The 26,407-nt window shown below is 42.5% G+C and overlaps 1 protein-coding gene across 4 annotated transcripts in view; it reads left to right on the forward strand.

Moving 5' to 3' along the window:
* The window catches only part of PRR11 (proline rich 11), a 94,792-nt gene extending 68,849 nt beyond the window's left edge, over positions 1-25,943 (forward strand). For 2 of the 4 annotated variants that reach the window (XM_033921580.1, XM_033921582.1), the window contains 5 exons: positions 1,125-1,214; positions 2,803-2,915; positions 6,435-6,500; positions 6,593-6,662; positions 24,525-25,943. In XM_033921580.1, the coding sequence (XP_033777471.1) occupies positions 1,125-1,214; positions 2,803-2,915; positions 6,435-6,500; positions 6,593-6,662; positions 24,525-24,593 (408 nt within the window). In that variant the 3' untranslated portion in view covers positions 24,594-25,943. The remainder of the gene's footprint in view (positions 1-1,124; positions 1,215-2,802; positions 2,916-6,434; positions 6,501-6,592; positions 6,663-24,524) is intronic. The other 2 variants (XM_033921583.1, XM_033921581.1) reach the window with 2 other exon arrangements.
* The last annotated feature ends 464 nt before the right edge of the window (positions 25,944-26,407 follow it).

A 26,407-nucleotide genomic window follows, 5' to 3' on the forward strand; every position in this document is an offset into this window, starting at 1 on the left:
CTTTGGCTTATATACAGGTTTGGCGTATCTTTGAGGACTGGTGTGGGGCGTGTGGAGTGATCTCTTTTTGCTCTTCATGCCTAACATCTTGGAGCTCTTGCAGGTTGGCCTGGACAGGGGCCTGGCTTGGTCTTCTCTCCGGATTTAGCTGGAGGCCTTGTCAGCCTTTCGTGGGTTGTTACAAGGTCAACGGCTGTGTTCGCTTCTTGCAGGCGGCCAAATTGCTCAAGCTTCCCAAGCGATCATCTTGGGATTTGAATCTGGTCCTGTCCGGGCTGGTACACCCCTCTTTTGAGCCTTTGGGCGCCTGCTCATTGAAGGACCTTACTCTTAAGGCGGTCTTCTTAGTTGCTATTACTTCTGCTAGGCATGTTTCAGAGTTGCAGGCTCTCTCTTTGTAGGTCTCCCTTCCTGGAGTTTTCTAAGGAGCGGGTCGTGTTGCGGCCTGTTCCTTCCTTTCTGCTAAAGGTAGTTTCTCCTTTTCATGTCACTCAGTTGTGCAAGCTTGATGTCTGTTGGGTTCTTTGCTCTTATGTGCAGAGGACCCAGGAGTTCAGGAAATCAGATCATCTCTTTGTCCTCCTTTTGGGTCCTTGTAAGGGGGATGGTGCTTCCAAGTCTACCATTGCGCGTTGGATCAAAGAGACTACTGCGTCCGCATATTTTCTTCAGAAAAATCTTGTTCTGGAATTTCTCAAAGCTCATTCCACTCGGGGTCAGGCAGCTTCTTGGGCTGAGTCTTCACTTGTGCCTCCAGTGGACATTTGTAAGGCTGCTGTTTGGTCTTCCTTGCATTCCTTTGTCAGACACTACCGTGTGGACATTCAGGTACTGAGATATATACCCGCTTGTAAGATACCTATACCGATATGGAGAGGCTAAAAGAAAGTAAATTATCAGGTAAAAACCTAATTTCTCCTTTTCATAGCTGCTGTTAGAATACATCACATTGAAGCAAATAGATATTGGGCTGTAACAAGTAAAGAGGGCAGAGAAATAGCATCTAACTCAGTGGGAAGAGTTGATTTAAAAGCAGTTAGATTTAGTGCAAACTTGTTCTATTCTAGTTTTGGATTCTTTGGAGGTGCTCATTCTAACTTGCACATGGGCCTGTTTATTTTTAGGAAGCACCCTTGAAAACAAGGCCAATGCAAATCACGCTCAAAGATATTCTGAATGTGAAGCTAAAAAAGGCACATACAGATAAAGCAAAGGTAATGTCATTTCTTAAATTGGTGGATTCCTATTTGAACAAAAATACTAAATTACAAAATGGATTTGTAGAAATCTTGACCTTTTATATAGGACATACTGAGTTTTTGGACCTTTTATATTTGCAAATACTTATTTTTTCCTAATAAGTAGCAGGGGCATGTAAGAATACCCAATATATGGAGCGTTGTCCTCTTGAAAGTGCATCAATAATATTAGAAAACTGAGATTCTTTTGGATAGGCCAACAGGATTTGATCAAAAACTTTTTATTGGTCAATTTTTAATTATTAAAAAGAAGAGACCCTAATCTAATCCTAAAGATTTCAAAGTGACTCATATCCCAGTGAAAATGCATTACAGTAGCCAATTCTGGCTGACTAAGAAATAATTGAACAGACCATAGCTTAATTGGAACACCTCAGCAAGATTGAGAGGGTTTGAAAGTAAAGAATGCAATATTTCTTTGCTTCTGGGTTTGTACTGGTTAAGAGTAGGATTCCATATCTAATTTTAAAATACAGTGGAACCTTTGTTTACGAGCATAATTCGTTCCAGAAGCATGCTCGTAAACCAAATTACTCGTATATCAAAGCGAGTTTCCCCATAGTAAGGGAAACTCACTTGATTCGTTCCCAAGGCCCAGCAAAAAGAAGAGGCAAATCTTCGGGCACTGGCATGTCCTGTGCCTTGGTGCCAGGTGCCAGATGGGGGGGTAAGCGATGTGTTCGGGTGGGTGGATGGGTGCGAGGAGTATGTCGGATCGTGGCGGGGGGGCGACGTGAGCAAGGGGGGGATGCTGGATCGTGGGGGGAGGCGCTCGTACATCGAGGCAAGCTCGGTTTCCGAGGCGCCGATTTTGTGAATGTTTTGCTCGTCTTGCAAAACACTCGCAAACCGGTACACTCGTAAACTGAGGTACCACTGTACCTATTCTGTACTAAAAGATTAGGCAAATACTGTAGATTTGTGTGTTTTTCCTTAAAACTGCTGCAGCCATCACAGATGGAGATGCATGTCAACGAGATCTGTGATATATGTTTGGAAAACACCAGAGCAAAAGTCCATTGTGAGACTAGGCCAACAAACAAGTTTGTTCTTATCTTAAGTAGCTGAGAGGAAAACTTTTGGTGACTTGATCCATGCTGGATTTATATTCCAAGACAGGAAAGGTTGGCGATTTATATTTAGTTCAGTATAGATTTTCTGTATGGATCAGAATTTTTTATTGTCCAGATTATAAAGCTTTTTAATACAGAACTTTTCCCTTTCAGTTTTTTTGCCTGCAGATAGTCTAAACCATTGTAGTAAGATTGCTCTTTGCAACTATAATTTCACAGAACACTATAGTGATTTGAGGGAGAAAGGGGACCAAAGGTGATTTCTGATTCTCTTCTTCAAATCAACCCGACATCTTTTTGCAGACTAGAATGTTGCACATTCTCTTAACAAAAATTAGTTTTAGCTGAAATGTAATGTATTTTCATAAAAACTCATTAATACTACTTTTGATAATGAATTGATAATAAATTGTTACACAATTATAGAGAATCTTAGTAAAATGCTGTATTAAACTTTTTTTGTTTTGAAGATGGGATCACCCAGACATGGCTATAGTCCACTCATTACTGTCGCCGACCTCCAAGGAATAAGCCTAAAAACAAGATTCCGACTACCCCAGAAACTTGCTGCTGAAGTTCTAATGTAAATCGTGATGCAGTATTTTTATTATTCTTTTGGTTGCTTAAAGAAGTAATACCTCATCTCTTCATATAAGATGAACCTCATATCCCTTTCCTGGACATTTTTTTTTACCTGCTCTTCTATTTCCAACTGTTAATTTATAAAATCTTAAATCCCACCCATCTACAAATTTGGACAGCTTACAACTAAACATACACAATTAAATTAAAACAACCCACTAGATAAACATAATCTCAACTAAAATAAAACTGTAGATATCCTAAAATATACCAAAAATAAACTGTCAAACTATAACAAATAACTTTTCTAGTGCAATGTATCTAGTTGTCCTGAACTCTAGGTTATGCATCTGAACCCACAAGTTGCTTGCAGAATGCTGAAAATCATCTTTTAAACATAGTAACATGGCTTTACAAAAGGTAAATCGTGCCAAACGAACCTGATTTAATTTTTTGATTGGGTGACCAGAGAGCTGGATCGAGGACATATGCTAGATGTAATTTACTTGGATTTCAGCAAAACCTTTGATACAGTTCCTCATAGGAAGCTGTTGTACAAACTTGAAGGGCTGAAGTTAGGACCCAAAGTGGTGAACTGGGTCAGAAATTGGCTGTCGGACAGACACCAGAGGGTGGTGGTTAATGGAAGTCGCTCGAAGGAAGGAAAGGTGACTAGTGGAGTCCCTCAGGGTTCGGTGCTGGGACCAATCCTGTTCAATATGTTTGTGAGTGACATTGCTGAAGGGTTAGAAGGAAAAGTGTGCCTTTTTGCAGATGATACCAAGATTTGTAACAGAGTAGACACCGAAGAGGGAGTGGAAAATATGAAAAAGGATCTGCAAAAGTTAGAGGAATGGTCTAATGCCTGGCAACTAAAATTCAATGCAAAGAAATGCAGAGTAATGCATTTGGGGATTAATAATAGGAAGGAACCGTATATGCTGGGAGGAGAGAAGCTGATATGCACGGACGGGGAGAGGGACCTTGGGGTTATAGTGTCCGAAGATCTAAAGGCGAAAAAACAGTGTGACAAGGCAGTGGCTGCTGCCAGAAGGATGCTGGGCTGTATAAAGAGAGGCGTAGTCAGTAGAAGAAAGAAGGTGTTGACGCCCCTGTACAGGTCATTGGTGAGGCCCCACTTGGAGTATTGTGTTCAGTTTTGGAGACCGTATCTGGCGAAAGACGTAAGAAGACTTGAGGCGGTCCAGAGGAGGGTGACGAAAATGATAGGAGGCTTGCGCCAGAAGACGTATGAGGAGACGTATGGAAGCCCTGAATATGTATACCCTAGAGGAAAGGAGAGACAGGGGAGATATGATTCAAACGTTCAAATACTTGAAGGGTATTAAGGCAGAACAAAATCTTTTCCAGAGAAAGGAAAATGGTAAAACCAGAGGACATAATTTGAGGTGAGGGGTGGTAGATTCAGGGGCAATGTTAGGAAATTCTACTTTACGGAGAGGGTAGTGGATGCCTGGAATGCGCTCCCGAGAGAGGTGGTGGAGAGTAAAACTGTGACTGAGTTCAAAGAAGCGTGGGATGAACACAGAAGATTTAGAATCAGAAAATAATATTAAATATTGAACTAGGCCAGTTACTGGGCAGACTTGCACGGTCTGTGTCTGGCCGTTTGGTGGAGGATGGGCAGGGGAGGGCTTCAATGGCTGGGAGGGTGTAGATGGGCTGGAGTAAGTCTTAACAGAGATTTCGGCAGTTGGAACCGAAGCACAGTACCAGGTAAAGCTTTGGATTCTTGCCCAGAAATAGCTAAGAAGAAAAAATTTAAATTTTTAAATTGAATCAGGTTGGGCAGACTGGATGGACCATTCGGGTCTTTATCTGCCATCATCTACTATGTTACTATGTTATGTTACTATGACTTCTACCCAGGAAATTGCTCCTATGTCCTCAGTTTTCTGCAAGCAAGTTGCTCGGAAATGTTTCTGCTCTGCAGTTTTTATAATTTTCAGTTGGAGGCTCGATGCCGAGAGGTTCCCACTTGTTGGGACCTCTGCCTGGGAGAAGACACAAACTCGTGTTGCGGAGTCTGCTGCTAGCAGGATCAGCCCTCGCGGACACCTAGCTAGCCAGTCTGCTTTTGTAGTTTTTGAGTTGCTCACTTCCCTGATTTATCAGGAGCTTGAGCACAGGCTGTTTGGCTTCATCCCAGCATGGCATGGCTTAATAGTGGGCTGGCTGCTTGGTCTTCTCTCCCTTTGTAGCGCGAGGTTTTCCAGGGGTTGAGACACAGTATGACCTCTGTCCAACTGGCAGCCAGGTGTGTTTCTTAGGCTGCAGAGGGTCTGCAGCCAGGAGCAGAGAACTAACAACCATGCCAAGCCCTGAAAATAAAGGCCACCCCACTGGGCTAGCCAAGTGTTTTGTCAATTGCTTAATCATGGAAGAGGCTAAGGTTGGTGCCGTCGCCTCTCCTGGATGTGCCACATGGCACATGAAGCAAGGACACTCTTGAGCAAATAAATTTGCACAATCCTGGCAAGAATTCACATTAGGAGAGTCCAAGGACTCCATCCAAACAAGTTTTGAAGCAAAAACTGCAGTTTTGGAGAAGCAGGGAGTTTTTGAAAACAGATCACAGGAAGATCTGTTGAGCAACAACAGGGGAAAAAACCCTCCAAGCTCCTCCGTTCTGTACATCACTTGTGTCTACCACCACTACCTTTTTGGCAGGGATGAAGCTGGCACTAACTGAGAGTACAAAGTGATGGCAGGAGCTGGGGGTGAAAAGGGAACTTGGAATATTTCCTCCTTCAACATTGCAAGTAGAGGGAGAGATTCTGCCTACTGCCTTTTTTTGTTACAAAACCTTTTACAGTGTCAGTTGAGAAGGGAGAATCAACTGCAGTGAGGCTGTCTGTGTGTGTGGGGAGCTCTTTGAAGAATTAAAGATCAGGCCAATAGGAAGGGGACACTTTTTTTAAATTGAGTACATTTTCTGTAAATAGTGCATGCCAAATTAAAAAAACAAATGGGGAGGGGAAGATCAGCAAAAACAAAAAAAAACATTCCTCCCCACCTTCAAACCCCTCTGCAATACTGGGGTCCTGCAAGGCAATGCACTTGCCACAGGGCTAAATCTAGATTGTTGTTAAATATTTGTCCAGTAAATGTTTAATCTCCCTTGGCCCTTTTTCTTTTTTATTATGCCTTGCATCTTCAAGTAGGCCATTGGGTTGTTGTTTTTGTTAAAGCTAACCAATTAGAGATGAATAGCAGAAAGAAATTAATGTGTGGAGCTATGAGGGGATGCTAAAATTTTCTCAGCCCAACCAAGAAGAGAATGATGTGGATATGGTTTATTCAATAATCTGAAACAATGTCAAAACAGAATTTTGTTTCTTCAAACTGTTACTTAATGAAATAAGATAACACTCTTTTCAGCTAAAGTGGCAAAATAACATTCGGAATTTAAGAAGTTGGTTGGGCTGAGAACATTTCAGCACCCCCTAGTTGTAATTTTTTGTGTTTTTAAAATGTAAATTTTTTGTTTGAATTATAGAAAAACTACACCCAGTAAAGGTCCACATGACCTTCGAACACATCTTAAGAAAATTAATGTAGTAAGGTAAAGTGATTTTCTTTCATTCATTTTTGTTTAACTAGTGGCACTGTATTTATAAATACAAAGTGGTTTGTTTGTTTTCTTCATGTCTGCAGAAGCCCAGGTGGGACACCTATGTATGGCAGAAACAAGGAGACTATGACAGGAATAACTCCAATGACCCAGGTACTAGAAACATAGAAATAGACGGCAGAAAAGGGCCAAGGCCCATCCAGTCTGCCCACCCTAATGTCCCTCCCCTTCCTTTGCCCTGTGAATAGATCCCACGTGACGATCCCATCTGGCCTTAAAATCAGGCACGCTGCTGGCCTCGATCACATGTAGTGGAAGACTATTCCAGCGATCAACCACCCTTTCTGTGAAAAAGAATTTCCTGGTGTCAGCTCGTAGTTTCCCTCCCCTAATTTTCCACGGATGCCCTCTTGTTGTCGTGGGACCCTTGAAGAGGAAGATATCTTCCTCCGTCTCTATGCGGCCCGAGAGATACTTGAACGTCTCGATCATGTCCCCCCTCTCTCTGCGCTCCTCGAGTGAGTATAGCTGCAATTTGTTTAACCGTTCCTCGTATGGGAGATCCTTGAGTCCTGAGACCATCCGAGTGGCCATTCTCTGAACCGACTCCAGTCTCGGCACATCCTTGCGATAATGCGGTCTCCAGAATTGCACACAGTATTCCAGGTGGGGCCTCACCATGGATCTATACCATGGCATAATGACTTCTGGCTTTCGGCTGACGAAGCCTCTGCGTATGCAACCTATGACTTGTCTTGCTTTGGATGAAGCTTGCTCCACTTGATTGGCAGCCTTCATGTCCTCACTGACGATCACCCCTAGGTCACGTTCTGCTTCAGTTCTTGTTAGGATCTCGCCATTTAGGGTGTAAGTCTTGCATGGATTTTGGCTGCCCAGGTGCATAACTTTGCATTTTTTGGCATTGAAGCTGAGTTGCCAGGACCTAGACCAGCGCTCCAGTAGGAGTAGGTCGTGCATCATGTTGTCGGGCATTGAAACATCATCTATTGTGCATTTGCCCACTACATTACTTAGTTTGGCGTCATCGGCGAATAATGTTATTTTACCCCTAAGCCCTTCTGCCAAGTCCCTTATAAAGATGTTGAATAGGATTGGGCCCAAGACCGAGCCCTGTGGCACTCCACTGATCACCTCCGTCATTTCAGAGGGTGTGCCGTTCACCACCACCCTTTGAAGCCTACCTCCAAGCCAGTTCCCAACCCATTTCGTCAATGTGTCACCTAATCCTATAGAACTCATCTTGCTCAGCAACCTGCGGTGTGGTACGCTATCAAATGCTTTGCTAAAGTCCAGGTACATGATGTCCAGGGACTCCCCAATATCTAGCTTCCCCGTCACCCAGTCAAAGAAGCTGATCAAGTTGGATTGGCACGATCTCCCTTTTGTAAATCCATGTTGACGGGGATCCCGTAGATTCTCCTCATCCAGGATCTTATCCAATTTGTGTTTTATTAGAGTTTCCATTAGTTTGCTTACTATCGATGTTAGACTCACTGGTCTGTAGTTTGCTGTCTCCATCTTGGAGCCTTTCTTGTGGAGTGGAATAACGTTAGCCGTCCTCCAGTCCGACGGAACGCTGCCTTTGCTAAGGGAGAGGTTGAAGAGCTTGGACAGTGGCTCCGCCAGGACATCACACAGCTCCCTTAGCACCCTGGGGTGTAGGTTGTCAGGCCCCATTGCCTTGTTAACCTTGAGCCTTGATAGCTCACTGTAGACACTGCTGGGCGTAAACTCGAAGTTACTGAATGGATCAACTGAGTCAACCCTTGTCTGTAGCTGAGGGCCAAGCCCCGGCGCTTCTCGGGTGAAGACTGAGCTGAAGTATTCATTTAATAGTTGGGCTTTTTCCGAATCCTTTTCCACATAGTCTCTGTCTGGTTTCCTAAGACGTACAATCCCGCCTGAGTTTTTACTTCTGTCACTAATATACCTAAAGAAGGATTTATCTCCCTTCTTGATGTTTTTTGCCAGAGACTCCTCCATGTGAAACTTAGCCTCCCTGACTGCCGTTTTGACGGCTTTTGATTTGGTCAAGTAGTCTGCTCTAGAGACCTGTTTCCCTGATTGTTTGTAAGAGATGAATGCTTTTTTCTTCTCCTTGATAAGGGCCGAGATCTCTGTAGTGAACCACTTCGGCTTATTGTTCCTTCGTTGTTTACTTACTAATTTAACATAGCGGTTTGTCGCTTCCTGTATGGTGGTTTTCAAAGTCGACCACATTTCTTCCACGCTATCGGTTTCTGCTTGTTCTTGTAGCGCCTGGTGAACGAAGTCTCCCATTTCTTTGAAGTTTGTGTCCTTGAATTTGAGGATCTTGGTCAGTGTGGTAGATTTAGTGAAACCTTTCCTAAGATTGAACCATACCATGTTGTGGTCACTGGAGGCCAATGTGTCGCCCACCGAGACCTCTGTGACACTTTCTCCATTGGTAAGTAATAGGTCCAGTATTGCCTGATCCCTTGTTGGGTCCAACACCAGTTGCTTGAGACCAGCTCCCTTCATAGCATTTAATAGCCTCCTGCTGCTGCCGGAAGCAGAGGTAAGTTTATCCCAATCCACATCAGGCATGTTGAAGTCACCTAACACTACTGTGTCCCCACGCAAGGTGATATTTTCTATATCACTGATTATTTCCATATCCAGGTCATCATGTTGTCTTGGGGGGTCTGTAAATTACACCAAGATACAAGCATTTGTCCTTCCCTCTGGCCAAATTAACCCAAAGGGATTCCCCAGTGTACTGGACATCTGAGATTCTTGTGACCATAATGTCATCTTTAGTATATAATGCTACACCTCCCCCTATTCTGCCCTCCCTGTCCCTGCGAAGCAAGTTGTAACCTGGTAAGACCATGTCCCACCCGTGGGAGTCTGTGAGCCAGGTCTCAGATATTGCCACCACATCCAGGTCGTCATTCCTTATTTCCGTTTCTAATTCCAGGATCTTGTTTCCCAAACTGTGTGCGTTAACGTACATAGCCCTCCATGTTGTATTTTTGTTACGTCTCAGTGGGGGTGTTCCTGCTTGAGCTACTTGAACACCTTTAGCATTGTTTGTATTCTCCCTAGACTCATAACTACAATGTGTACTCCCCTTGGACCCAGAATTACAATGTGTGCTCCCTCTAGACCCAAAATTACAATGTGACCCATAATTGTCATATGAACATACCCCCGATTCGAAAGTTTTCGTACTCGCCCCTGACCCAGAATTATGGTGACTACTTTCCTCAGCCCCAAAAAAGTATTGGCAGTTTAGTTCTCCAGGTATGTTGTATGTGCCCGTACCCTCCCCCGACTTACCTAGTTTAAAGCCCTGTGAAGTAGGCGGGCTAGACGGTGTCCAAGGACATTCTTTCCTCTTCCAGTCAGGTGTAGCCCGTCGTGTCCCTGTAGTCCTTGCAAAGCTTCTCCATGGTGTAGAAACCCGAAGTTCATCTCCTTGCACCATCCTCGCAGCCAGTCGTTCGCCTTCTGTATTCGATCTTCTCTGGCTCTGCCCTTGCCCCTCACTGGGAGAATCGAGGAGAAGACTACCTGCGCATCCATCCTCCTCAGCTTCTCCCCCAGGGCTTTGAAGTCTTCAGATATGCTGTCCGGGGTGCTCCTGGCGGTGTCGTTGGTTCCAACGTGGATTAGAATCAAGGGGAAGTGGTCTCGGGGCTTGATGAGTCTGTCAAGGCAAGCGGTTACATCCCGGATCCTGGCCCCTGGCAAACAGCAGACCTCTCTTGATTGTAGGTCTGATCTGCAAATTGGTCCCTCGGTGCCCCTCAGCAGCGAATCTCCGATGACCACTACTCTGCGCTTCTTTGGGGTGGGCCTTACTGTTGATTCCGGAGCTGGAACCATCTGCCGAACAACTTCTTGTACTTCGTTCTCAGGACCTTCCTGTAGCAGCTGATATCTGTTCCTCAGGACGAGTTGAGGTGTCAATGTAGAGCTGCCCTGTATGTGAGAAAAAGAGACAGAGTTAGGTCCTCTGCGTTTTCCTGTGGAGGAAGTCACCAGCTGCCAGGAGTCAGCGTCTCCAGTAACTTCCTGCATTCCGACGGTTTGTCTCAAGTTAGCAGGTTTGGATGCTTTGGGTGTTCCCAGGGTGATCTTGTCGGGTTCCTGTTCCGTGATCTGTGACAGCTCCTGGATGACTCCATCGATGAAGGTCTCGTCGTCTCGGATGCTCCTTAAGCGCTGAACCTCCTCTCTCAGGCTCCTCAGCTCCATCAAAAGGCTTTTGTCCAGCTGATCAATTACTTCTGTCTGCGTTGAGACTGTAGCCATCTTTGAGGGGATGGCCTCGGTCTGTACAGAGGCCTCTGCCCTCCGTCCTGGTTCCCCTTCCATCTGTACTCGGACCATAGCCATCCCCTGGGTACTCTCGGTGGCTGAACTACCCGTTTTGATTGAAGTCTTGCTGCTTCTAGTTCTACCTGCCATTCACAAAGATTTATGAAATATTTAATTTTAAATAAAATTTTTTTTTTTTTTTTTAGATAAGATAAGAGTAGTTAGTTACCAGTTAGTTAATTGTCAGTTAAGGAAGTTTGTTTGTTAGTGTGCTAGAGAGGTCAGGCTGATTAAAGGTTAGTGTGCTGATTAAAGGTTGGAGGATAGCCTGTCTGCCTGTTGAAGTGGTATGGGAATAGAGTGATTTGTGAAGTCTGTTTGTCTAGAGAAAAGTGTTTTAGTAGCTTGTTGGTTAGATAGAAGTTATGAGTTAGAGAGTTAGTTAGCTTGTTGGTTAGATAGAAAGTTGTGAGTTCCTCTCTTCGGGAACAATCTGGATACGCTGTCTCCCGCTGGTGGCCTGAAAGGGGGCCCGGCTGGCTGCTGTGCTCTTTTAAATGTTCCCTTTCGGTCAGGGAGAGGGGCGGAGCAGGGCTCCCACGCTGCCTCTCTTCGGGAACAATCTGGATACGCTGTCTCCCGCTGGTGGCCTGAAAGGGGGCCCGGCTGGCTGCTGTGCTCTTTTAAATGTTCCCTTTTGGTCAGGGAGAGGGGCGGAGCAGGGCTCCCACGCTGCCTCTCTTCGGGAACAATCTGGATACGCTGTCTCTCGCTGGTGGCCTGAAAGGGGGCCCAGCTGGCTGCTGTGCTCTTTTAAATGTTCCCTTTCGGTCAGGGAGAGGGGCGGAGCAGGGCTCCCACGCTGCCTCTCTTCGGGAACAATCTGGATACGCTGTCTCCCGCTGGTGGCCTGAAAGGGGGCCCGGCTGGCTGCTGTGCTCTTTTAAATGTTCCCTTTCGGTCAGGGAGAGGGGCGGAGCAGGGCTCCCACGCTGCCTCTCTTCGGGAACAATCTGGATACGCTGTCTCCCGCTGGTGGCCTGAAAGGGGGCCCGGCTGGCTGCTGTGCTCTTTTAAATGTTCCCTTTCGGTCAGGGAGAGGGGCGGAGCAGGGCTCCCACGCTGCCTCTCTTCGGGAACAATCTGGATATGCTGTCTCCCGCACAAATTTCAGGCAATCCTTGATTTTTTTTTTTTTTTCTTCCCAGTCCTTTTTTAATTTGGAGAAACTTTTCATTTGTGGCTTTATGCCTTTCTATCCATTTGTCTAGTATCCTTCAGATTATTATAAAAGTATCCGAGCATTTAAGGTATCACTAAGGGCTTGCTTAGCAAAGTACAGTGAAGTTTTGCACTTAATGCACCTTAACTGCAAAAATTAACTTGTAAGTGCAAAGGCTGTGTTTTAACTTTTTGACAAAGCATGGTTTCTGCTGTGAGCGTAATACTATTGCATGCAGGAAGTTAAATATATTCTAATTTTCTAGTGCAATAGATGGTGTCATTTTGGACAGTAGGGTATTCTCCCAATACTCGTGAGTGGTGCAGAAGGAATCCATTCCAGGTTTTTTTGGGTGGTTTTTTTTTGTTTGTTTGTTTTTTATTCTTTATTTAAATTTCAATTTTACACAAAATATTAAACTTTGACAAGAAAAAGAGTAGGATTACAGGCAATTTATACATAATTCATAATCCATTTAATGAAACACAATCATGGTCAGGAAACACATGGCCGCAAAAGGAAAATTACATCCTACTTTTTATATAGTCCTCAAATGAAAGAGAGGAGGTAGGAAAGAAAATCCTCCAGGAAGAGGATCATCATATAATCAGATACAAAGGAAATAAAGCAGGTCTATTTCAGCGCTATTATTATCAAAGACTTAAATTACACTGGGATTTCCTGAGCTGCGAATGAAATCCCCCTTTCCTTCCAAGAAACATTGCAGCTGGGTCATAGAAAATATCCTGAGATGAAATAAAACACTTGCAAGGAAATCTTAATTGAAAGAAACCACCCAAAGAGATAACATTATCACGATAAGATAAAAATTCCCTTCTTCTGGCTTGGATCCATTTTGATACATCTGGGAAAATAAAAATTATTTCTCCCAAAAAGGAGACTTGTTTTAAATTATAATATAACATTTCAGGTTTTCAACTCCTTCTCCAGAGGGCACATGAGCCAGAAGGTGTCGTTTTGATCCGCTCTATATATTTCTTTACTTTAGGGTTTTTTTTGTGGGGGTGCAGTTTTTGTGGCTATCGGTGTACCAGAGCTCCCCAGTATGGGGAAAGCTCTACCTGCAAGGAGAGTAAGCAGACTTGGGTCTGAAGCTGGTAGGTTAATCCCTTGGGGACCTGTTTGGCCAGCCTGCAGAAAACTTTGTGGAGCTTGTATACCTAGTAGCTTGGCTCGCCTAGCTGAGTTGCAGGGGCTTGGGAACAGGCTATTAAACATCCACAGGGGACTCAGTGAGGCTCTTCAGCTTGCCAGCTGCAATTTAGCCTCCTCACTTGCTTCATGTGTGCAGTTCTGCAGGGGTTGAGGATCAGTCTGACTTTGGTCTTACTGGCAGCCTGAAGATCTCATCATTTGGAGGACTCACTGATTCAGGCAGGGATTCTTTTCGCAGATCCAGCTGCTACTTAGAGCTGAGGCAAGCTGCAGCAACTTCAGAGTACATGTCACAGTAAGTAAGGCTATTACAGCCTAAGGGCAAAATCGTGGGGGGGGGGGGGGAAACTATTTTTGCTACATTGTCTAGGGTCAGTTAAGTCATTTTTGAGCCATTCTTTAATGCCAAAACATTGCTGTAACATGCTGTGCAGCATGTGAAAGGGAAGCAAGAGCGTCAGGCTTGGCATCTCCTTTGGTCTCTAGGATTGAGGAACCTCTTGGGGGGCTAACTACTGGGAGAAAATATCTCCTGGAGCCCCAGAACCGTGAAGCCCATGAGACATAAGGTGGAGTTACCTAATGGGGGACTCAGGGATGCCTAGTAAAGCCTTTTCTCCTGAATTTGTTAATTTGATGTGGAGAGCTTATTTGGATAACTGGGAATCTCATATGATGCCTGGCAGCGAGCCAGGGGTCACTCAAGGGGGCTTGGGCTCCCAGGGTGCATCAGGCCATTAGTAGCCAAAATAATATCTAGACTGTATGCTATAGTGCAGGAGTGTCAACAAGACGTTCGCTCAGCCTAAGGTGGGTTCTGTGATTGCTCAAGTAACCAAGCACATGTCCCTGCCAATTGAGGGAGGCATAGTATTAAAGGATATGCAGGATCACAGAGTGGATGTGGTCCTAAGAAGGCAGTTCAAAGCTTTGGTCTTAGGGATCAAAGCAGCCTCTTTTGGACATGCGCTTGTCATACCAAGATGCTTGGATTCACCCTGGCAGAGAACGACCTTTGCCTCCAGCTTATGCTAGCACGGGTAGATTATGTAGCCGATGCTATCTAGCATCATCAGGTTCATGAGCAAAGTCTCTGCTTACTCCATTTCGCCCCACAGAATACTCTGGATTAGGCGATGGACGAGAGATTCCACCTTCAAGGCTACTCTCAGCAGACTCCCTTTCAAGGGACAGATGATGTTCAGAAAGGGTCTGGACAATCTGATGGCCAGCATGGCAGATCGCTGGTCGAAATCTCAGCCACACAGCAGACCGCAAACCTCTAGAGCAGTGTATTACAAACTTCCACGGCACAGTAGTGTGCTGTGACGAGATTCCAGGTGTGCTGCGAGGCACATCATGTGGGTAAGTCAGCCATCGATTCTCCTGCTGTCTGCACCTTCCCACCGGTGTAATCATTTTAAAATTAACAAGCTCAGAGCCCTGTCTGAAGGGCCTCTGTACATGCGTGGACATCGATGTGATGATATCACACATGCGCATGACATCGTCGTGTCAAATCTGCACATATGCGAAGACATTCCAGCCATAGCACCTGCTAAGAAAAGCTAGTTTATCTCCATGTTATATCTACATTGAAAATGCTGTAATTTAAACCACCCTATGACCACTGTCTGTATTTTTAAGTCTATGTTATGAATACTGTAAATGCTGTAATCTAAACCCCCTTTGTCTATACTGTAAAAGTAAAGTCTGTATTTCTCACTAAAGTTTATCCTACCCATAATATGAATGTGCTCTTGCAACCCATTCTGGGCTCCTTTTGGGAGGACAGGCTAAATAAATGATTGAATAAATAAATAGCCCCGAGTTTAATGTGCCGTATCCTGGAAAAGTTTGCGAGACACTGCTCTAGAGGTTAAGGGTGGTCTATTTTTTTGTAATTACATGTGCTTTCAACTGTACTCGGCCAGAGCCGCATTTCCAAGATCTTATCATGGATCTTCACAGGACCTAGACTAAGTTAAGTTCCCCATTCCTTGTCCTCCGTCAACCTCCAAGAAGGCACAATGATGCCAAGGCTGAAGTCTTCCCCCTGAGAATAGGAGGAAGGCTTTCAGTGTATGCAGAGTTCTGGGAAGCAGATCTTATCAAGTCCACTGGGTGCTAGAGATCATTTGCGAAGGGTACAAGCTCAAGTTCACCCCTCCCCTAACATACTGGTTTGTAGATTCCCCGGTAGATCACTCAGAAAAGTCATGCAAAGTCTTAGCAACAGTACAGAGACTTGTGGAAATTCAGACCATAGAGCCAGTGCCACCAGAAGAGTCGGACTTGGGCAGATACTTCAGAATGCCAATGAGGCTCTGAAGATTCCATACTTTTTGAATGGAAACCATTCAGTCAGTAATTGCAGCAGTGGCTCTTGGGCAGCAGTCTCAAACTCAAACCCTTTGCAGGGCCACATTTTGGATTTGTAGGTACGTGGAGGGCTGCAGAAAAAATAGTTAATGTCTTATTAAAGAAATGACAACTTTGCATGAGGTAAATCTCTTTATAGTTTATAAATCTTTCTTTAATAATGGAGATTAAGATTTTCTCTTTAAATGTCAATGGCCTTAATCATCAAATTAAAAAGAAAAAAATGCTTGCCTTTTTAAAGCAGCAAAATACTAACATATTACATACAGGAGACGCACCTATCATTGGTGGAGTCAAAAAAAGCTCGAAGGGGGTTGGGTAAAACAAAGTTTCTTTGCAGTTGGTAAAAAAGCAGGAGTTGCTAGATTAGTAAATAAAAAATGTACAGCTAATTTTAAATTAATTGGTTCTGATCCCTTGGGATCATGTGGAAATGAGCATGGGAAATAATATCCTGGAATTGTTTAAAGTGTATGCCCCAAATACGAATCAAATTGAATTTTTTAAGAATTTACAACAGTTATTACTCCCACTGGCTGCTTCTAATCTAGTGGTGGCAGGAGATTTCAATGCTGTTATAGATACTATAATGGACAGAAAACCAAGTAGGATCATGAAGTCGTTAGGATTAGATAATTTGATGAATTCTTGTGATTTGAAAGATATATGGCGGATACTTCATTTTGATGATCGGGAATTTTCTTTTTGCTCACAAGTTCATAAATCCTTTTCTAGAATTGATTATATTTTTGTTTTAAATCAAATAGTACAACAAGTAACAAAAGCCGCCATTGATCATATCATTTTATCTGATCATGGGGGTGTATGGATAGAATTTCAGTTTGATGAACAAGATCATAGCAGGTCTGTATGGAGATTTGATAATACATTGATTGCGGATTCAAATTTCCTTGAAGAATTTAAATTAAAAATGATTGAATTTTTTCAAATTAATATTTCAGAAGATATTATTATGGAAACTTTATGGGATGCATTTAAGGCTACCATGAGAGGTAATATTATTTCATATTCGGCAAATATTAGAAAACAAATTAAAAACAATTTTCTAATTTGGAAAAAGAAATTAAACATTTGGAAGCTAAATTAGTTGACAAGTGGGAGCAAAGTACCTTACAGGCTTTATTAAAAGCAAAAGGTAAATATAATGAGATATATTCAAAATTGGTAAGGAAAGATTTGTTTTCTCATCAAACTTTGTATTATGAAAGCTCAAATAAGGCGGGAAGATTATTGGCAAATTATCTTAAAGCGAAAAAAAGAAGAACAAAAATTATTGCTATTAAAGATGAGAAAGGTGATACACAGACTAAAATTGGAAATATTTTAAATCAATTTTTAAAATTTTATAAAGACCTATATTCTTCTGAGCCTTATGAAGATAGAGGAAAAGATGGTTTAGAATTTTTAAATCTAATTGTGGGGCCAAAAATTCCTGAGCATATAAAAAAAAGTTTAGAAGAGCCTATATCGTTAAAAGAAATAGAAACAGCGTTGAAATCTCTTAGAGTTGGATCCGCTCCAGGTGGAGATGGTTTTACAGTAGAATTTTACAAATCATTTCAAATTATCCTATTATCCCATTTATTAAATTTTTATCAGTCACAACTAACTAAGGGTTGCATTAAAGGGTCTATGGCAGAATCATTAACAATCGTTTTGCCAAAGCCAAATAAAGATTCAACTTTGGTTTCATACTACAGGCCTATCTCACTAATTAATGTAGATGGAAAACTTTTAGCTAAAATATTGGCTTTACGTTTGGCTAAGGCTCTCCCTTTTATTATTGATATGCACCAAACTGGATTTGTTGCTAAAAGGCATTCATCTAATAACACCAGGTTGGCTTTTCACATGTTAAATTTAACAAAAGCTATGAATGAACCTGCATTCTCTGTGTCATTGGATGCAGAGAAAGCTTTTGATCGGGTGGAATGGACATTTATGTATCAAGCATTAGAATGGTTTGGTATAGGTTCAGGATTTATACAAATGATTCAAACATTGTATAGCTCCCCAACTGCAAGATTGTATATTAATAATAATTTATCAGAGCGTTTTAACTTGTGGAGGGGGGTTAGACAATGCTGTCCATTATCTCCTTTGCTTTTTGATATTGTATTAGAACCCTTGTTATTAGCCATTCAACAAGCAAAGGGGATACAGGGTATTCTTCGTACAGACTGGGAATATAAAGTCTCTGCCTATGCAGATGACATATTGCTTTATTTGAGAAATCCAGAGACTTCCATTCAATGCTTGCTTGAGTTAATAGAGAAATTTGGAAAATTTCAGGATATAAGATAAATTGGAGTAAATCTGAAATTCTGCCTCTTAATGTGCATTGTACTAAAGGATTATTTGACTCATTTTCCTTTGTATGGAAGGAAGATGGATTAAAGTATTTAGGTATTTGGATTAAAAATACACTTGAAGACAAAGTAAACTAAACTAAACCTTAGGTTTGTATACCGCACCATCTCCATAGTCGTGGAGCTCGGCACGGTTTACAGGAATTGTGGTGAGAAAGGAACTCCAAGGAAAGGGCTAGATGAAGATCGGAGGAAAGAAGAATGTTAGAGGGCTAGGATGTCAAATGAGGAGGGTGTGTTAGATTTTTGAGAAAAGCCAGGTTTTCAGATGTTTACGGAAGGGTTGGAGAGCACTCAGGTTCCGAAGAGGGGAGGTAAGGTTGTTCCAGAGCTCGGTGAATCTGAAGGGGAGGGAAGTCCCCAGTTTTCCTGGGTGGGAAATGCCTTTTAATGAGGGGAAGGATAATTTCGATTTTTGGGTAGGTCTGGTGGTATTAATATTTGAGGAGTTCCAAGAAAGTGGAATTAATGGAAGAAGGATGCCGTGGAGGATCTTGAAAGTTAGGCAGATGCATTTGAAGTGGACTCTGGAAATTATCGGAAGCCAGTGAAGCTTGAAAAGGAGCGGTGAAACGTGATCGAATTTACTTTTTGCAAAGATAAGCTTGGCCGCGGCATTTTGAATCCGTTGGAGTCTGTGAAGGTTTTTCTTAGTTAGGCTTAAGAAGATAGAATTGCAATAGTCCAGTCTGGAGAGGATGATGGATTGGACGAGAACGGCAAAATGTTTTTGATGGAAACAGGATCTTACTTTCCTCAGCATGTGTAGGCTGAAATAGCATTTTTTTACCAGGGAGTTGAGGTGGTCATTGAAGGACAATGTAGAATCAATGATGACGCCCAGAACCTTGCTGGAGAATTCGAGCTGCAGAGTGGAGCCAGAGGACAGTGGGATTGAGGTGGGTAGCTGAACTAATTTTGGGCCAAGCCAAAGTAGTTTTGTCTTGGATTCATTCAATTTCATTTGGACGGTGTGGGCCCAAGATTGGAGGTTCGAGATACAAGAGGATATGTTCTCTGAGAGATTAGTGAGGTTCGAGTCGGTCTCGAGAAGGACAAGGATGTCATCAGCATAGGTGTAAATTGTTTCAAGGGGGGATAGATGGAGGAGTTTTAGAGAGGACATATAAATGTTGAAAAGGATAGGAGATAAAGGTGAACCTTGCGGGACTCCACAGATTGGTATCCAGGGGGAGGATGAGGTGCCATTCGTGTTGACAATGTAGGATCGGGAACGAAGGAATTTTGAGAACCATTCAAGGACTGTAGAGGTGATGCCAATCTCGGAGAGTTGGTAAATTAGAATATCATGGTGAACAACGTCTAAAGCGGCAGAAAGATCGAATTGCAGGAGGACGGCGAACTTGTTGCAGGAGTGAAGTTGTTGAACCTTGGAAATTAGGGAGGTCAATAGGGATTCGGTGCTGAAGTTGGGGCGAAAGCCATATTGGTAAGGTAGGAGAATGGAGAATTTCTCTAGATAGGATGAGAGTTGGGTCGATATGATGGACTCGAGCATCTTGGTTAGGAGAGGGATATTTGCTATTGGGTGATAGCTGGATGGTGTGGAAGGGTCGGGTTTTTTCAATAGAGGGGTTAAGGCGATATGGCCCATTTCTAGGGAGAAAAGGCCCGAATGTAGGGCGGAGTTTAGGAGTTTGGTAATGGAAGAGATGGCCTGAGTGGGTATTTCCTCGTAGAGGTAGGAGGGGAAAGGGTCTAAAGAACAATTGAAAGATTTCAGTTTGAGGCAGAGTTTAAGGATGAGGGATTCGGATACGTGCTCAAAGGCAGCCCAGAATCTGTCTACTGGGATAGTGCTAGAGGCCATTAGAGTAGGGTTGGAGTCAGTGAGCACCAGGGAGTTGTAGGAGATTGCAGGTGGGAAGGAGCATCGTAAGGTAGTGACCTTTTCATTGAAGAATTTTGCTAGAACTTCGGCTGAGGGAGAGGAGGGGAGAGAGGTGGAGTCTTTTTTGGAGGTTAGAGAGCGCCAGATTTTGAAAAGTGTACTACTCTGGTTGTTGGATCTGGAGATTTTCTCACCGTAGAAGTTCTTCCTTTCTTTTTTTAGTGCTGAATTGTAGAGCTTAATGTTGGCTCTCCAGGACTGTCTATCTATAGGGGAATTAGATTTTTTCCATTTGCACTCCAGGGCTCGACATTTCTGCTTTAGTTCTCTCTGATAAGGGAGGTACCAGCGGGCTTTGCGAGGTAGGAGATGGATTTGGTGGAAAGGGGGGCGAGAGAGTGGTAGGTGGACTCGGAGAGGGTGGTCCAGTTATGCCAGTTGGATTCAGGGTCTGCAGGCTTAGGGGCAGAGGAGAATTGTTTGAGAAATTTTGTCCGGAATAGGTCGCTTGAAATTTTTTTGCGAAAGGTAATGGAATTAGAGGAGCGGGGAGGAGCCCCAAGATGCGACATGAAAATGGGGAGGCAGAAGTTCCCAAGGAAGTGGTCAGACCAGGGGATCTGTTCCCAGCGGGTGTCATCGGCTGAGGTTTTGTAGGCGGTAAGATCCAGGAAACTAATGAGGTCTAGAGTGTGTCCCTTTTCGTGGGTTGGGGATGGTGAAGGGGGGGGAAACCAAGAGAGATGAGGAAGCTCTTCAGTTCGATCGTATCCTTGTTGGTGTTGTCGTCAAGATGGAGATTGATGTCCCCAATGATCAAAAGTCTTTGAAATTTGAGGAAGGCGTTTGATATGGTTTTGAGAACGAGATCAGAGGATTTGTTCCAAGGGGTAGGTGGGCGATAAAGAAGTAGGATACCCAGTGGGTGAGGTTGGAGTTCGTCATTGACCGAGGCTAGCATGTATTCTAGAGAGTGTGGCTGCTCTTTTCGATGAGCTGGACATCGAAGAATGATTTGTAAATTAGTGCCAGGCCGCCTCCTTTTCGGTTAGTTCTGGGAGAGAAGAGACCTTGGTAGCCGTGGGAGCAGAGTTCATTTTGTGTAAATATGTCATCTTTTGTGATCCAAGATTCCGTGATGCATAGGAATCCCGGGTCAGAGTCCTCGAGTAGGTCCTTCAGGATTTGAATCTTATTGCAAGTGGATCTGGCATTGCAATAGAGTGTTGGGACTGGGATGAGCGAGTCAGAAGCAAAGTTGGGGAGATTTGCGGAGGGAACAGGCTTTAAGGATGCGTGGTTGACTCTTCGAGGGTTTTTTTTGGAGGGATGGTTTCTGGTGCGCAGCAACGTGGGGATTCTGAGGCCAGGGCAGATGTTAAAGTCAATTGAGGGGTCGGGAAGGTTGGGGGAAGGAGGTTTCAAGCAGGGGTGGTGTAGGGAGAAGAGCAGAGCAGGAGGAGAAGGAGCCATGAAGGCGGCTTCATGATGAGGGTATAATTTTTTATTTTTTTTGGGGGGAGAGCTTTATCGGGGGAAGAGCTAGGCAGTTTGTATCAAAAGAGGAAGAAGGTTGGCATCAAGCCCGATCCTTAGCGGAGGGTGAACTATGATATCTAAACTGGATAAGCGACAGGATAGTGAACTGGGTAGTCTGCTAGGTTATGAACTGGATGATCAGCAGTAGGTGGGGTAAGAATCAGAACAGCTGGAAAATCAAACTTGGTAGCAGGATAATAACATGTAGGAATAATAAGTGGCATTTAAAAACAATAAATGAGGTAAAAATCAAAACAACTGGAGATCAAAGTAAACTGGATAAGTAGGCAACTGGATGATATCAAAGCAGCTGGATACTGTCCTGTAAGAGGTTTAAGTAGGGTAAGAATGGGGATTAGGACCAGGCAAGGTATGTCAGAGCAGCCCTTTCTGAAAAGAGATGTGGGACGGAGGAAGGAGGGACAAAATGGAGGAGACTTTCTCCTTCCTCTGCCTGAAGAATCGCTGGGGAGACTTTCGGCGGCCCACAAGGGGCTGAGGCAATCCGAACGCTGGAGATCCAAGGCAAAGTGGGCAGAGTCAGCCCGATCAAACCTGCACAGGCAGGGAGCTAACCGGCGATCCCCGGTGGTCAGGAGGGGGGGGGGGGGCTGGGCTCAGAGAGAGCAGATGCAGGGCCGGTCCCTCCTGCCCAAGTGTTGTCGGGTGGAGGAAGGAGGGACAAAATGGAGGAGGCTTCCTCTGCCTGAAGAGAATGAAAAATTTTTATTAAAGAAAGTATCAGAAATGTGTGAGCAATGGAATCCTTTACATCTTTCTTGGTGGGGGAGAATTCAAACTATTAAAATTATGATATTGCCTGTGGTTTGTTACCAAATGAGTATGATACCAGTTTTTATGCAGGGGTCCTTTTATAAAAAGTTAAATGGTATTCTTATAAAATTTATTTGGCTGGGTAAAAGGCCTAGAATTGCTTTAGTATATCTTTACAAAAATCAATTATGGAGGGTGGGGTAAATTTCCCAAATTTTTATAGGTATCATCAAGCCTATATTCTGCGCCAGGGTATGTATTGGGTCCTCCCAGAGCTCATGGAAAATATCCCAGATTGGTTGTATTTGAAATGGCGACTCATGTTTCCTTTACATTTATGTCTTGTTCTCAGTAGTAAGATGCCTAGAAAATATAAAGATAATAGAATATTAATAGATACATGGAAAACATTGCGTTATGTCAGTAATTTAACACCTAATCCAATACATAAATCAACAAATCAATCTCTATGGTAAACTCCAAGATTCAAATTGGCGGATTTAAATTTGTTTGGAAGCAATGGATTATTTCAGGTATACGATATTTCAAATGGTAAAGTGCTTGATTTTTCACAATTACAACATAAATTTGGTCTTAATAAATCACAAAGTTTTAAATGGTTGCAACTGAAGCAGGCTATTCAGGAGGGGTTCTCTGAATGGAAAAATCTTAATCAGTATAGTCTGGAATTCTTGTGCTTTCAGGCGGATTTCTTGGGTCACCAAGCCGCACAGTGGTATAAACTGATATCTGGATATATGAATAAAAAACCAAGGACTGGTCTTAGAGACATTTGGAGCATTGAGATTAAGCATCAAATTTCTGCATCTCAATGGCCATGAATTTGGTCTTGGAGGATGAAGTGTACAGTGTCAGCATCTATGAGACAAACTTGGTTCTTTTTGTTACATAGAGCATTTTGGACTCCAGTTCGATTACAAAAGCTATACAGCTCTAAGTCTAATAGGTACTGGCATTGTAAATTTGAAGCAGAGACTCTAGATCACTTATTATTCTATTGTCCCTTTATTATGGCCTTCTGGAAATCAATTTGGTCCCAAATTAATTGTTTGTTGGAAAATCATGTAGTTTTAACATATGATACAATTCTTTTTGGTATGTCGATGAGAACCAGGAGCCAGATTTCATCAATAATAAACTTTTATTGATAATGACAGGAGTCGCCATTCAACATATAACGCCATTCAACATATAACAAGTAATTGGAAAAATTATAGTAGATTAAATTATACCTTTTGGTGGAATTCATTATGTCACATTTATAAAATGGAAAGCATAATTGCTATACAAAAAGGTAATTATAATAAATTTATAAAGATCTGGGGGCCATTGCCAGCCTACTGTAATGAATAGATGCCAGACTCTGAAGTAGATGCAACAGAATGAAAAATTAGGTTCTTACCTGGATAATCTTCTTTATGTTAATTTCCGCTGGAGTCCATACCACCTGCCCTCAGCATATTTAGTTTTGCCTGCTTTTTTACCTTAGACATTTCTAGATTCTAGGTCGAGTTCTTCTCTTATCAGCCAGAGATCAAAACACAAGGAATGGGTGGGTAGGAAGGGAATAAACTTCATGTATCTGAATATATTAAGAAAATTCAAGTGATGTATTTAATCTTAAATGTTTTATTAATTGTACACTTGATGTAAGTTTTAAAAAATGAATAAAGAATTACAAAAAAAAAAAACCCACACAAGGATAGCCTGTATATGTAAGTGTATTCTTTGGCCTCTGGCTCACTTGATGTTAATGCCCATTGCACATAGTAGGTTGTCTCTCTATGGCTGTTTTACATTGCTATGCAGTTTTGTTTTATTTCTTGTTTTCTAAGTTTCAGAGCAGACCAGACTTTTTTGTAATGTTTGTGGGGAATTTTCCTGTGCCCCTCCTTCTTGGTATTCTGTTCCAGTAGTGCTTGATTGCTTTGGGATGTAACTGGAAGGAGACACTGCTCTGCCTCTATGTGAGAGGTGCTCAAAGCTATACATATTTTCGCTTCTGCAAGTCCAGTTCACGGGAATGTATTGATCACCATATGTACGGACTCTGGAGGAGATTAACAGAAGATTATCTAGGTAAGAACCTAATCTTTCATTCCAGTAGAAATACAGAATTGTGGTCTATTTGCACAAAAATGTATCAGAGTCATAAACACTACACTTTTTTTAGCTATTGTCTTATGGGTTAGGGTTTAATCAGTAACTATTTTCCTGAATTATTTCTGTACGATTTAAAAATAAATTCATATTAATTTCTTCATGGGAAGAGAGTTAATTAGTTTTAATTATCTGGTTTAGTGAAATCTTAAGCTTATTAGAACTCATAACGTGTTTTATTTTCTTTGCAGTTAACTCATCCAAAGAGTCCCCCATCCATCTCAGTTACTATAAACAGAAGCTCTGAGGAAGGCAAATGAAAAAGTGGTGCAATATTGTCAATTATCTCAAAGGGCTACAGCACTCCTGAAATATTAATGAGCTCATGTCCATTGTGCTTGCTGTAAAATCAACAGTTTTTTAAAAAGATGTTTACATTAGGAAATGGTTTTGCAATATTCATAAAAAAATATCACTGGCAGTAACACATGGTAAAATTACAGACTTTTTTACACACCATATTTAGTTTTGTAAAGGTATTAATGAGTTTGTTTTATGGTAGTACAAGGGGTGGGCAACCTCGGTCCTCAAGGACTACAACTCTTGGGTTTTTTGGATTTCCCCAATGAATATACATCAGGGGTGTCAGTCTCTCCTCGAGGGCTGCAATCTAGTCGGGTTTTCAGGATTTCCCCAATGAATATGCATGAGATCTATTTGCATGCACTGTTTTCATTGTATGCTAATAGATCTCATGCATATTCATTGGGGAAATCCTGAAAAACCCAACTGGATTGTGGCCCTCAAGGATCAAGGTTGATCACCTCTGTGATGGTATTTTACATGAGGCCTTTGGCCAATGCTTCCCAACCCAATCCTTGGGGCACACATAGCCAGTCAGGTTTTCAGGATATCCACAATGAATATGCATGGTTAGATCCTGCATACTAAAGACAGTGCATTGAAATTTTTCTCATCCATATTCATTGTGGATATCCTGAAAAACTGACTAGCTGGGTGTGCCCAAGGATTGGATTCAGAAGCGCTACCTTAAGCATCAAGATTTTTCATATATAAAATGTACTCCTTTGTTTTCAAAGAAAACTTAATTCAATCTTAATTTAACTATTAAGTAAAGGAATATTTTTTACTAATATTAATGAAATGTTTGTAAATTATTAACAGCTTTAAGATGCCTTTTTCCCATATGCAGAAACTTTTAGGACGCACAGGTGTCAGTTGGTCCTCAAGGGTCACAATCCAGTTGGGTTTTCAGGATTTCCCCAATGAATATGCATGAGATCTATTAGCATACAATGAAAGCCGACTGGATTGTGGCCTTCGAGGACAGACTTTGATACCCCGAGTCTAGCCAGACCTACATTGATTATGTCTATAATAAATGTTCCTGTCCCATCTATAAATTAGGAAAAGTTTCTCACTTCTCATTTGCATATAGATTTCAGAGTATCATTTGTAAACAATTTAGGGCTCAAATAGTAATGAAAAAGTGGTTTTGTATATTGAATATAGAAAACATTTTAAAACTTATGCTTCTCTACAGGCGTAAAGATAACATATATAAAATACTGTAAAAAGTGAATAATGGAAACTTTTAAAATTGCTACTACCAGAATCTAGGTATTAAAACTCTTATAATTAAGCAAGTACAAAACTAGCATTTTGTTCTGAATATTGTGAATTTTTATTTATTTATTCATTTATTTAGCCCGTCCTCCCAAAGGAGCCCAGAATGGGTGATGTCACCGACAGAGCCCCAGTACGGACCACTTTAAAAGTGCATCGCCACTTTAAGTCTTCAGAAAGTTCGCGATAGCCTGAACTGCTCATAAGAACATAAGCAGTGCCTCCGCCGGGTCAGACCATAGGTCCATCCTGCCCAGCAGTCCGCTCCCGCGGCGGCCCAAACAGGTCACGACCTGTCCAAATCACCAGAAGGGGCCCCCATGCCACCTTGGTTTCCTATTGAGTCCTATCTTCCCATCAAAGTCCTAGCCCTCCGGTCTTGCACATGCACGACCTGGTCGGGTTTCTATACTTATTTTCTGGTTAGCTTTCTCAGTATCCCACGATCCCTTTATCCCTCAGGAATCCGTCCAGTCTCTGTTTGAAT

The sequence above is a fragment of the Geotrypetes seraphini genome, chromosome 15 (genome assembly GCF_902459505.1).
Source record: "Geotrypetes seraphini chromosome 15, aGeoSer1.1, whole genome shotgun sequence".
Classification (NCBI taxonomy): Eukaryota; Metazoa; Chordata; class Amphibia; order Gymnophiona; family Dermophiidae; genus Geotrypetes; species Geotrypetes seraphini.